At 42.8% G+C, this 12954-nt stretch overlaps 1 protein-coding gene across 1 annotated transcript in view; it reads left to right on the top strand.

Moving 5' to 3' along the window:
- Positions 1-629: 629 nt before the first annotated feature.
- Positions 630-12954, top strand: part of ITIH2 (inter-alpha-trypsin inhibitor heavy chain 2) — a 61354-nt gene continuing 49029 nt past the window's right edge. The window contains exon 1 of the mRNA XM_018566177.1: positions 630-983. Coding sequence (XP_018421679.1) covers positions 630-983 — 354 coding nt within the window. The remainder of the gene's footprint in view (positions 984-12954) is intronic.

Here is a 12954-nt window from a genome sequence, read left to right as displayed (position 1 = left end):
TTCGTATTTGCCCTTGGCTGATTTAGCATAGTTACTGGAATGCTTGAATAATGAGTCATCAATTGATACTTTTTTCTAACTTATACCTCTTATTATGCACACAATTATCCACGCTATTACGCCTAAGCCTCTCCTCTTCTACACTATGTTACTGTGGGTGCAAAATACTGTCCCACCATGATATTCACAAGAAAATTTTTTAATATATGGCATTACCCCCACTTGTAGAAGAAATAGCAGTTCATACATCTGGAGTCGCATGGGCAGTTTAGCTTGAATCGAATGCAAGTACCTGTTTCAATTACACATTTTGTTTAATTTTTGTACTTTCATGTGCATGTCACAATAATATAGCACTGCAGCTTTTGTCTAACAGTCTAGGAAGTACACGGTTTTGAAGGCAATTGAAACTTGTTTGTTATGCAAGTTTTGCTGGATTCTCAGATTGTAGAATCCATTTAAAGACAAATTATGTTCCAGAGTAGAAGCGCACCCCATTTACTGCCACTACCAGCCTATTTGTCACCAATCCAGTGAATCAGAGTAAACTGGATCCTCTCTGACTATAACTGGGTTCGCCAAGGAACAGAGTCTAACTGGTGTGCAGTATTCACCAGGGACCCCCTCACATGGGTTTGGACTCAGTCCCTAGGTTGCTTCCCCAGATACTGGTAGACGCAGCAGGAAGATGCAATAGGACCACTGGTGGAAATGGGCAGGTGAAAAAACAGAGAGCTGGTGGAAGTACCGAAGAGAGACAATGTGATGTGCCCAGCTCTGAGGGTCCAGAGGAGCAAAATTTTGGCAAATGGAGTGTACCAGGAGTGGTGCCTGGCTGCAAAGGCTCGGAGGAGCAGAGTTTGGCAAATGGAGTGTACCAGCCACCAGGGATGACAGGTGAAGCATACTTAGAATGTTGCCAGTGGCCAGGAGCAACTGTTGGAGTATGCCTGTACCAGTGTCAGTGGCTGGGAGTGACAGAAGTAATGTACCAGGAACAGTGCTAGTGACCAGGAGTGACAAATGAAGCATACCGGGAACAGTGCCAGAAGCCAGAGTCAGTCAGTGGAGGTAGAGGCAAAGGAAGGCTCAGGACACTGAAAAGGCACACTAGGAGGCTTTGCAAACACATGAGGAGCTAGGCTTCACATAGACAAGTGTTGCATGGGTGTCTGTGTACAGAGTATGCTGGCCCTTTACGGATGCAACCTTCTGATCCAGGTGCACCTGGTCATGGTTGCAACTCCCAGGGTTATCTCCTCCTAGGTGTAGTTCTTCATTTAAAGTATGTCATCCAAAGCAAAATTACAGAGTTATTTTTATTTATCAGATGCTATTTACCAAACTAATATAGGTCTGCAATTTGTTTTCACTGTTTGCTTTTCTAGGAACATTCCCAAAATGTTGGGAAAAATTGTATTAATGAAGAGAAAAGCTTGAAAAGTTTCATACTAACTACATTTTATTATTACTGTATCTTATTAGCAATATCTTAATGTACAATCACTAGATTAGTATGTGTTCAGATTGAAGTTATCCATGTAGTTAAAACAGTACCCACTATTAGCAGATGTGCTCTTTGTCCATTGTCTAATAAATTATCGTCTGGATCTAAGTGTAATGTATCTTCCTTGCAAACTGAATTGTCTGTCACATTGACCTAAAATGCTGATTTTATTTCCTTGCCTGATGGCGATGGCTGTTTTTGTAGGACTGAAACCAAATACAAACCTTTTTGTAAGGTGCACAAGAGATGTTATTGCCAAGGAACAAAACTTCTATCAGACATTTCCTACTCCTACTGGTATAAAATCAGACTTTGTTGGCACTAATTAATCTCATGCAAGGTGCACATCAATGATCATTACCTAGTATGCCATTTTATCTCTAATCTATTTTAATGGTCTATTTTGGTTAAAAGTACAATTTATAGTAGTATATTACTGAGTTTCTAATATGTAACCCAAATCAATAGCAATGCTGTTTTTACATAGGGGTCTATTCACAAAGCTGCCGAAGGATCTGGCCGTAGCTTTGGCCGATCCTTCGGCTAGCTTCGGCACCAGGACCCCTTCGGTTCAGGAGAACCGAGGGGGTGCTGTACGGGCTATTCACAATAGCCCGTACAGCTCCCGATCATGGCTGAGCGGCTCAGTCGAGCGCTGAGCCGTGCTGAAAGACGAAGCTGGCCGAGCGGCCGGCCATTGGCCGGCCGACAGCCTGCTTCTGACAGCTGGGCGGAGCCAGCCGTGATCTTACGGCTGGCTCCGGCCACTTTCAGAGAGATCAGCGTCCCTGGTTGCTAACCAGGGACACTGATCTCCAAGCATCTGACTCTCCCTGGCGCCCCGGGAGTCTCCTGCTCCCGGCCGCCAAGGAGAAAAACCCTGCTGTGTCTTTTTTCTTTATTCTGACACGGAGCGATGTCAGAATAGAGAAAAAAAAAAATCCCATTCAAAAGCATTGGGACATTACTATTGGCTATTTCTATTGCAATAGCCAATAGTAAACTAGCATTGTACCCGCCCTCTTTTGCAGTTCCCCACCAGGTCCACCAGCAGAGGGCGGGAACAATGCTAGTTTACTATTGGCTATTGCAAATTGAAATAGCCAATAGTAAACTCTCAATGCTTTTGAATGGGAATTTTTTTTTTCCTCTATTCTGACATCGCTCGTGCCAGAATGAAGAAAAAAAGACACAGCTGTGTTTCTCTCCTTGGCGGCCGGGAGCGGGGGGCTCCCGGGGCCCCAGGGAGAGTTTTTACATTTTTTTAACTCTTTTTTTTTTTACAGCAGCAGAGCCGCCGGACAATAGGAAACTATTGGGCGGAGCTAGCTGTCACTGCTAGCTCTGCACAATCGTTTTCTATGTAATTTTTTCTACTTTTTTCACTCTTTTTCTGTTCTGCTCGGTGCCTCTGAGGGACCGAGCAGAACAGCCGAGCCAAATGCCGCTCGTTGGCATTCGGCTATTCTCTCACTGCTGTTCGGGATCTTTCAGAATAGCCCGAACAGCAGTGTGAAGCCTGCCGGAGGTTCGGCTCAGCCGATCCAGATGTTGGATCGGCTGAGTCGAACTCCTTCTGCACTTCGGGTCAGCCGAACATGCTGAGCATGTTCGGCTGATCCGAAGCCACACGAAGCAAGCCGATGTACGGCTGATTTCTGATTTCTGATTTCTGAAATCAGCCGTACCAGCCTGAAGTGAATAGCCGAACAGTGTTCGGCTCACTTCACTTCTGATCGGTCATTCACTCGGCTGCCCTCGGCAGCTTTGTGAATAGACCCCATAGTCTTGTACCTTGTTATACCGAACAAATGTATTTCTTTAGCGATGACCGAATGTGCTTAAACTCATCATAAATTCCAGAAATTGCTATCTTAAATCTGAACCACATTTGAGTCAAAAAGCGGTTTACCCATTTTCAAGACTAATAAGGTAAGGGATTGTTAAACACAGGGCATGGAGAGCTGACCACTGCCATGGGGGACATGTACAAATGCAATAAAAAATATTTTAAGAAATACTATTCAGCGGGGAGAGGACCTTCTGCTTTATGTGATTTCCAGCATGAGATGGGAAAAACACCTATCCTGCAAAGTGAATGCTTGGGAGATGCCTTTAACCACTTGCTGGCCGGGGTGTTTAGACCCCCTTCCTGACCAGGCCATTTTTCAGTGTTCAGCGCTGCAGTACTTTGACTGACATTTATTCCGTCATGCAACGCTGTACTGAAATTAATTTTATACCATTTTTTGGGGACAGATAGAGCTTTGTTTTGGTGGTTTATTTTTTGTAACAAATTTGTTTAAACCTTTTTTTTTTTTCACTGAACTTTATTGCTATCACATAGGGAGCAAACAAGCTCCCTATGTGATAGCCAATTTGCAGTGACAGGTTCTCTTTATGGAGACATCAGGGGTCTTTAAGACCCCTAATGTCACCTAGGGACCCCCAGAGAAGCTGATGAAGCGGAAACCTGCATCAGCAGCTTCTCTCCGGTTTCTGTACCGGGGAGTGGCACTGAATGCAGGCAGTGATGTAATACACATCACTGCCTGCATTCAGAAGAGGAGGAGGAGATCAAATGGAGCTCGAGCACTGAGCTCCGTTTGATCTCCAGCCGCAGAGCTGCTGTGCTGGTCCCGGGCTCACACTGGGAACAGCGGAGCCCGGGATCGCCAGCAGCGGCGGTGACGGAGACGTCCGACCACTTGTATGTAAACTGGCTGTTTGCTGGCTGTTTACATTCAAAGCCGGTTTCCCGCTCGTGCGCTTCGCCTAGCGGCGGGCACGAGCGGAACGGGATAGGACGTTTAAAGTCGCCCACCCGCCCTCAAGAAGCCGCTGTCCGGCCGTTTAATTACAACGGCGTCAGCGACACTGCATGCTTACATTACATAATTTGCACGTGTAATTTTTGTTTACTTCTACAATATTCCTTAGCTTACATACAGATCAGTACTATACACTGAGTGGCCAGAATATTATGACCACCTGACGTTTGTAGGCAAATTAGCTATAATTAGCTATAATTTCACGCTGAAGTTGCTAGAGGGCCAGACCATTATAAATAGGGAAGCAGGTTGTTTACCACGACTGTAGAAGTGATTTTTTTCTGAAGATATGGGTAAACCACACGATTTAACAGCCTTTGAACGTGGGATGATTGTTGGCGCTTGGAGCCATGGAGCGAGTATCAGCAAAACAGCAGAATTTGTTAAATGTTCAAGAGCAGCTGTTGTTAAAGTGTTTAAAGACTGGACTGTCAGCCGAAAATCTGGGTCTGGCAAGACTGGTACAAGACAACAAAAGGGCAACAGTGCAGTGTCAGATTCCTTGCATCACCTTTTAACATCTCGTGGAGTCACGAGGCTGCCCAAGGAAGTCATCTCATGGCCCAACGAAGTACTGATGGGGTGGTCATAATAATCTGGCCACTCAGTGTACATATATATATATATATTGGATGTATATCCAATCCAGTGTATCCATTGTATATCATTGGATGTTGCCCCAGAGAAGGACCAAAGTAAGTTTATACTTTTAGATTAAAATAGAAGTAACATCCTGCACATATTATGCATAGTGTTCCTTAAATACGTAGAAGCATTATGTGTGGCACCTTGATAGTTCTGTAGCACTGGAGTAGGGCAATAGAGGCTGTATGAGATGGTAATGCAGCCAGCAGCAGTGGTAGGAGATGGTTATGATGTCAGGCCAGCATCCATAGAAAAAGCTAGTAATGTAGCTAGGATTTGGTAATGGTAACAGGAGATGGTAAAGGCTGCAGGCCAGCAACAGTGGCAGGAGATGGTTATGCTGTAAGGTATAATAATGTTTTTGTGGTCTTCCAAGTGGTGCATTTTGTGCTCCCTCTGTATTTACAGGATAAGGTCTGGAATTTTTCTCTTGCATCAGGGATCTAACCAGTAATGGTCCTTCTCCTTCATGGTATGAAATTTGGGGTCCTTGTGCAGCCTGTTCACTACAAATTTCCAGAGGCAGAGGAACCCAAGTCCTTGGTGCTGTTGGGGACAATGGTGTCCTCAAAGACCTCGCCTTGCCCACATATAACTCCTGGTGTTTCGAAGTGGTGAAAAGTACCCCTGGAAGCCTGCCCCGTATACCACCTCTTCACTGCCAGCACCCCAATCCTCCTCCTACTTGTGCTCTTCCTCTGCCTGTTAATGCTTCACATGCATGGTGTAAGTTGTGAAAGAATCCTGCAGACCTCAGGGCACCAGGAAGTCATCTTCTTCCTCCTGTTGCTGTGTCCCCAGTGTCCATTCTATTACACTTTGCAGTGTGTGCTCCAGCAGGAACACCAAATGCATTGTACCTCTAATCCCTGCCTCATCGCAGCTCATCTCTTCCTGTCCTGTATTCACACAAATATTCACTGACTGTCACTGTTGCAAGTGCAGCCCATGCAGTATGATCAAAGTTAAGTTTCAAAGTGTGGGCATATCCCATATGAGGCAGTTGGCAGGCAGCTGGTGTCAGAGCTGATTTTTGGCCAGGCAAACACTCCCTGTGTACAACCACCTGAAGTGGCTACAAACTCTTCTGGCCTGAACAGAACATCATGGTACCCCAAGTACCTAACTAGAAACATCTGCTGCTACACCAGGTTAGGGACATATGCCAGGCAAGGCATGTGTTTGTGAACTTTCAGGCCTTGTTCACACCGAAAGCGGTGCATTCCAGAGCGGTAGCTGCTGGAACACACTGCGATCGCTCACAAAACTTCCCCCTGCGTTCTGGGGCGGGAGGGGGCATGGCGGTCTACATCATGCACATGCGCTGCGGTGTGTTGTGAGAACACATAGCAGTGCTTGATTTTTTTCTTTTTCAAAATAACATAAATGTAACTTTGGCAGCGCGTGGCAAAGCGTTGTGATATTTTCTGTTGCACTTAAATGTACCTTAAATATACCATTTTATCACAACACACACACCAACACAATGCACAAACAATTTTTAACATAAGTTGCTTATTTACAGTTTTGCACAATTTAAAATGTACAAATATTTGTTATTTATTAACTCAATACAGTTTTATCCCTTAGATTTAGTGCACTGATACTGATTTTAGTGTGCTTTTATTAATTTAATTGTGTATTTGTATCGGTTTAATTTTGGCAAACATTTGTACAATTATGGCAGAATCTACAAAATTAGTAGCACCTTCTTTTTATTCTACCGGGCCTGTGCTTTCCGAAAATATATGGTTTGGGGGGTCTTTTACAAGCGCTAGCAATAGAAAATCAAAACAATGGGAAAAATTGCAAGCTGGCCAGCTGAGGTGTAAAGTGTTCCAGAGGGCTTGTCAGCAAAAGGGTTAAAAGCCTGGAATATCATGATTGGTTGGTATGGTGCCGAATGATTCCATGCCTTGCCATTTTCCCAAACTGTGAACAGCTAGAGTTCCGGTCAAAGTCATGTATTAAAAAGATTAACAGTATTGGGCTTTTCCCCATTGGTGCATGTTTTTTCTTGATGTGTGATAAATTAAAAAGCATATAGAGAGACACTGATTTAGTTAAGTAGTCTTTTACATCTTTTTTTACACCTCAATTTTCCTGAAACATGCCAACTTCATTTTATCAAGAACACACAGGATTATTTGGTAACATATAGCAATATGTAAATCCTCAGTAGCTCGCAGTATACTGTGGCGTCTCAGTATACCGCAAGCTGTTACAGAGTACACCAAGATTCAAGTAAGACTACACATGCCTCTTGTATTTAGACAATGTTAGCTTATCCTGGAGTTCAGCTTTAAATAAGCTCGGTGTGTACAGCACACATGCGGCCCATGTGTGCTGTACACACACGGCCCATACTGTGTTTAGTGTCTAACAAAAGAACCTGTAATCGTGTAAGTACACATGTCTACGAGAAAAGTGTTTAGCAGACCATTATAGCCACCTCGCCAACAGTTCCTCATGTTGGTTCTCACACAGCCACACAGTCTTGGTGTGGACATGCACACAGCTCCAGTACAGTTCTCCTTCTGGGAAGGGGGGCGGGTGGTTACATGCATCTTTATCACTAACCTCTTTTTCCATCAGATGAAAACTTGGAGTATTGGCCAGGGAGCCCACCCACTCTTTCCCTGATCAGACTTCAGAGCCCTAATAATTGAGCAACTATAGTAGGAATTGTCTTGCTTGCCATTAAAGGTGTTCAGTGGATGGAGTCGGTAGCATTGTCATCAATCTGTTTTTTGTTTCTATTTCCATCTCACTTGCTGCTCATTTAGATGTCATCGTCCGTTTCCCCTCCCAGCTTTTCATGTTCACACCTATTTAACAATCTCAAGGGTCTCAGAAACAGCAAAAATGAGCACATAGTTGCAAATGGGTGGCAGGGCCGAATTTGGAAACTTTGCTCATCTTTATTAGTAAGGAATCATTGCAGTTTTGCAAGTTGGCGGCAAGAGAAGAATTTCACCAAAAGAGGAAAGACTGCTGGCCTTCTTTAGTTTGTTTGGCTGCCGAGCTGATTAGAAAGATATGTAAAGATTAATGTACAAAATGTGTTATTATGGCATTGTTTGGCACTAACAATAACACTCAGTATTTAATTACTAAACATTACTGAACTACAATTCAATGATGAGTGCTACTACAGTTATCTGTTTATAATAAATGTATCTGTTTAAATCATGCGAGACCTTGATGTTGTTTGTGACAGATTCTCTTACATAGTGTGTGCTTTGGACACCATCTAGTGGTTGGTTATTTCTCTGAAATGCTTTCTTTTAACAGAGGCAAATTATATAATTTACTCTTGATGTGGTAACCCTATGTAAATGTTTAACTAGAATACACACAGCACATATACACCAGCAAAGATAGAGAGCTGACTTCCACACTGGCCTGGTTTCTTGTTTTGCTCATAGTGCTGCCAACACTATTTTTCTCATTGTCTTTCATATTTGTTTTCTTTAACAAAAACATAGCTAAATAATAGAAGTAATGGCATACCTATAGATACAGTTTATTAAATAACTTTGCTTTTTGTTTTTTGACCTCTTATTATTGTTATTTTCTTTACGCTTGTTTTTTTTTTTTCTTGCGATCTACATTATTTAAATAAATAAATAAAAAACATTAGAGAACTCTATGTTCGGGTTAGGGCTGGTTCACACCAGCCTTGCTTTGTATGGAGCCTGCTCACACCAACTTGCTGCATTGTAGTGTGTTGCGATAATAGTAATGATGACATTATATTGCAGCACATACACCGCGTTGCAACAAGATGCACCATGTTGAAATGCGCTGCAGTGCATAGAATTTACGTAGGAACGCAACTACGCAATGCAACTACACAACACATGACAGCACACCTTCACTCCACAAAAACCACATGTTATGTGCTAAGAGTTGACATGCAGTAAGGTGTGAACCAGTCCGAACTTTAATTTTCATGATGACCCAGTGAACCTGTGCTCTCTTTAAATCTGGATGTATTCCTAAATGCACAGAATATTACTGGATATTGAGTTCTTTTAGGTATATTAGGCACCGGAGATTGTTGATCCCGGGAATATCCGATTGCCTTATGGGATCAGGAACTGAGTTTTTTTGCAAATGGAACCATGCTTCATAGGAGGGGTGCCTTCCTCTGGATCAACAGTGGGTAATTGTGGGCATAGCGTTCTGTTTTAGGTTTGTCTTCCTTTTTTTTTTCTCTTATGTCTATAGGTTGAACTCGATGGACATGTGTCTTTTTTCAACCTGACTAACTATGTAACTATGTAACCCATTGGGCGCAGACATTTTTATATCAGAAAGAACATCCCTATATATTGTGGGATACCCATGGTGGTATGTTAGTTCTCAGCACTGGTCTCCAGTCCATATCCAACATGTCAAAATGGCACAGAGACCTTAAATGACCCCTACTCTCAAAGCTATCCTTAACAGTTAAGATGACCACGACACTTAATCCTCCCCCATTCCGAACATTACAATTGTCATACTGGGATGAATTGAAACTGCAATACAATAATAAATATGGGTGGTCTGAGTCTCCAGCGGTCCAACCCCCAACTGCCTCTACACACTGCTTCAATCAACTGTGCTGCTCAGGCAGGGTGAGTGCTGCAGCGTGTATGGGTAGGTGTTCTGAGCCTGAGCGTTTGCAGTGTACAATTACAGTGGTGAAGCTGCTTCTCAAGATGACTGCAGACATAGCACACCATTGTAAGTGGCACAGGGGGACTTACAAAATGTTTATGCTCTGCCTATTACATTACAATTACAACACAATTCAAGACAAGATGGTAAGGAAATCCCTGCCCGTGATGGCTTACAATCCAAAAGGGTGTTGTGTAATTAGAAATTATATGTGTACAAAGGAACACACAATCACATATTCACACTCTTCTGTCTTCATAGAATGCTAGGATGCTGACTGCACTGACCGATCTTCAGAAACCATAAACAGACTGTTATGTTCTTCATCAGATGTGAACATAGTCATGCATGCATATCATACAAATGTACATATCTTTGTTCAGGGTAGATATCCATCCTTAAAAAGTATTGTGTAGTATTGTAGGTTATTGGTGGTAATTATTCAGTCTTGTTACAAAAAGCCTGTACAGTTCCTTTGTTTGAGAAATAGTGTAATGGTAGAGTAAAGGCACATCTGCAGACTAGAGGGCCAGGGGTGAATGTTATTATCACCAGCATAATGATATAATCAATGGGAGCATTTTTCTATATGAATAGGAAGCCTCCTCCACACATGTTTCTATTGTGGGGAAGAATTCTGAGTACAAATGAAGCGGAATTCCAAAGAAATTACATTAAATACGACATATGAATTCTTATTGCAAATGCAGGGTGTCTAACTGAGTAGGCCTTACCTAGCAATGTAGGCCTTTGTCCCTACAGAATTTCCTGAAAAGGGTTAATTTGATTATACTTTATAATAAATTATACCTCGTCAGCATCTGGTTCACTCTAATGTCCATAAAGCTATGTTTACCTACCTTGTTGAGAAACTGACTCTCTGTAGAAAACCTATAGAAGACAGAAGATGCCCAAAAGGCCAAATCATTGTAAAGATTAATTTTCCAACAAGCTATAGCTTAAACTTTATTGTCAACACTTAAAGCGTGATAAAGCGAAGTAAAGGCAAATAAAAGAATAAAATACCACCCCCCAGGGGCTTATACACATAGGGGGAATGTATCTAAACTGGAGCAGATTTGCACTGCAAACAATCAGATTCTCTGTCTCCTTTTCAAATCTTACCTGAGCAAACTGAAGAGAGAAGCTGATTGGCTGCCATGGGCAACTGCTCCAGATTCTGTCAGCTCCAGGTTTAATGTGCTGGTATGCACAGCATATTAGCACATTATGGCAGACTTGCCAGTCAAATCGATCCCCTCCAGCGCTGCACTCCTCTCTCACTGGTGCTGCCATCTTCTCCCCGGTCTTCTTCCAGGTTTTAAGTCTTCGGCCACTTGATTGGCAGGACCCTGATGATGTAAGTCCTGTGCATGAGCACGGGTGTTACTTCATCTCAGCATGCCAGGTCTATGCACTGAGCTGCACATGCGCAGCTCAACATGAAGGGAAAAAAATGAACGACAGCTAGAAAGAAATTTTTATGGCAGAAGAGACTTACACAGCCATACAAAGCGTTGCAATCATTTTTTTCCGGAAGCTTTACGTCCACTTTATTTCTTCAAAACCCACTTTTTATGTTAACACTTGCAAAAGAGGGGCACTCCTTTGTAGTTCACAGAAGATAACTGAGAAACCCAATTCCATTTATATAGATTTTAGTTAAGTCCAAAGGAAGTTACACTGGCACAATATTTCTGGCAGTATTAAAAGGTATTTTTGTACTTACAACTAATGCTGCCACCACATATATGGATTTGTAAGCTGTAATATATAACATTTTCATTCTTCAGTTTAGATACTCTACCAAGTCGATAATAGCGGTTAACATAAACTGGCAAAAACAAAAAGCAGAGCTGAAGAAAGTATCAGCACCTTATTTCAGGGAATATGAGTTAAGCCTTTATGGGACTAATGGAATTAAAAAAAGAGAACGGAGCCCATGCATTTCAGATTGTTATTAGGTCAGTGACAACTTGACAATTAGACAATGAATCAGAGAGGGATTAAGGTGGAATGGGGCCCTATGCAGGGTAATAACTTTGCCTCCCATTAGGGATGCACCGATACTTTTCAGATACCAATGCCGATACTTGGCATTTTCATGAGAACTACTGTTAGGATCCGGAGTGCCTCCAGGTGGCGCTGGAGCTAAGCCTTGCAGTTCCTGTGCTCACCTGCAGGTGTCTCCAGACAGCCAGGAACTGTTAAGTACCAGACCACCAGTGGGTGGAGCTGGAACCTGCAGCTCCAGTGCTCACCTGCGGGTGTCTCCCAGCTGCCAGCACTTAGCCATCACATTGTGCTTCCTGGGAGGGTATTTAAACCCTCCCTGCAGTCAGGACGATGGCTCAGAATCTTTTTATTAGTTCCTGTGTATCCTGAGCCCTGTTACCTGCTTGCAGTCCTGAGCCCTGTTACCTGCTTGCAGTCCTGAGCCCTGTTACCTGCTTGCAGTCCTGAGCCCTGTTACCTGTTTGCAGTCCTGAGCCCTGTTACCTGTTTGCAGTCCTTAACCTGATTGAGAATCTTTGGGAAGTGCTGGAGGAAATGCAGTGGAGCCCTGGACAGAAATAAATGTTGTGACATAAGCTGATTGAAACGATGCCACGGCGAATGCATGCCGTAATGAAAGATAAAGGTGGTCCAACAAAATATTAGAGTGTGTGACGTTTTTTGGCCAAGTAGTGTATTTTACTGCATTGTATGGTCAGTTACTGCACAGATATTGGCGTGTAGTGTTAGCATGCAGTGGCTGGGTGCTGCTGGAATACTCAGCTGAGTTAAGGAGGCCTGTTGTAAACTTGTAATATAATAGTCTATGCTGATGAAGTCTGTGATCAAGCACGGAAACCAAGAATATGCAGTGGACAGTAAGCTTTTTTCACAGGACAAGCAAGATTTGTTTTATTTTTAAATTATTATGCTGCTTTGTTTTGAAACTCTGTTAGATCATTTACTGTTGTGAGTGTTTTCTTCAAATTGAAACAAGAACTAATGCTTGTTAGAATCCTAGTGAAATATTCCAGACTTCTAGGTGGGCTCACACCGCATAAATGCCCGGGGACTCATTTCCTGTCACTTCTGCACACTGCTAGTACCCATAGTGAATGGCTATTTGCCAATGACTAATTACTTCCATTGGATTTTACTTTATGCTTAACAGTTGGAAATAGATATTTAAAGGCATTCTATATTAATCAGGGGTGTAGGGTTTGTGCCCCTGGAACCAAGATATGCTTATTCAGGGGCGTAACTACATATCACAGGGCCCCATAGAAAAATTTTGTAAAGGCCCCCCCC

Source organism: Nanorana parkeri, unplaced genomic scaffold (assembly GCF_000935625.1).
Source record: "Nanorana parkeri isolate BGI_ZX_2015 unplaced genomic scaffold, ASM93562v1 scaffold27, whole genome shotgun sequence".
Taxonomy (NCBI): domain Eukaryota; kingdom Metazoa; phylum Chordata; class Amphibia; order Anura; family Dicroglossidae; genus Nanorana; species Nanorana parkeri.
Note: the sequence above shows the minus strand (reverse complement) of the source record. Positions and strands in the feature narration are given on the sequence as shown.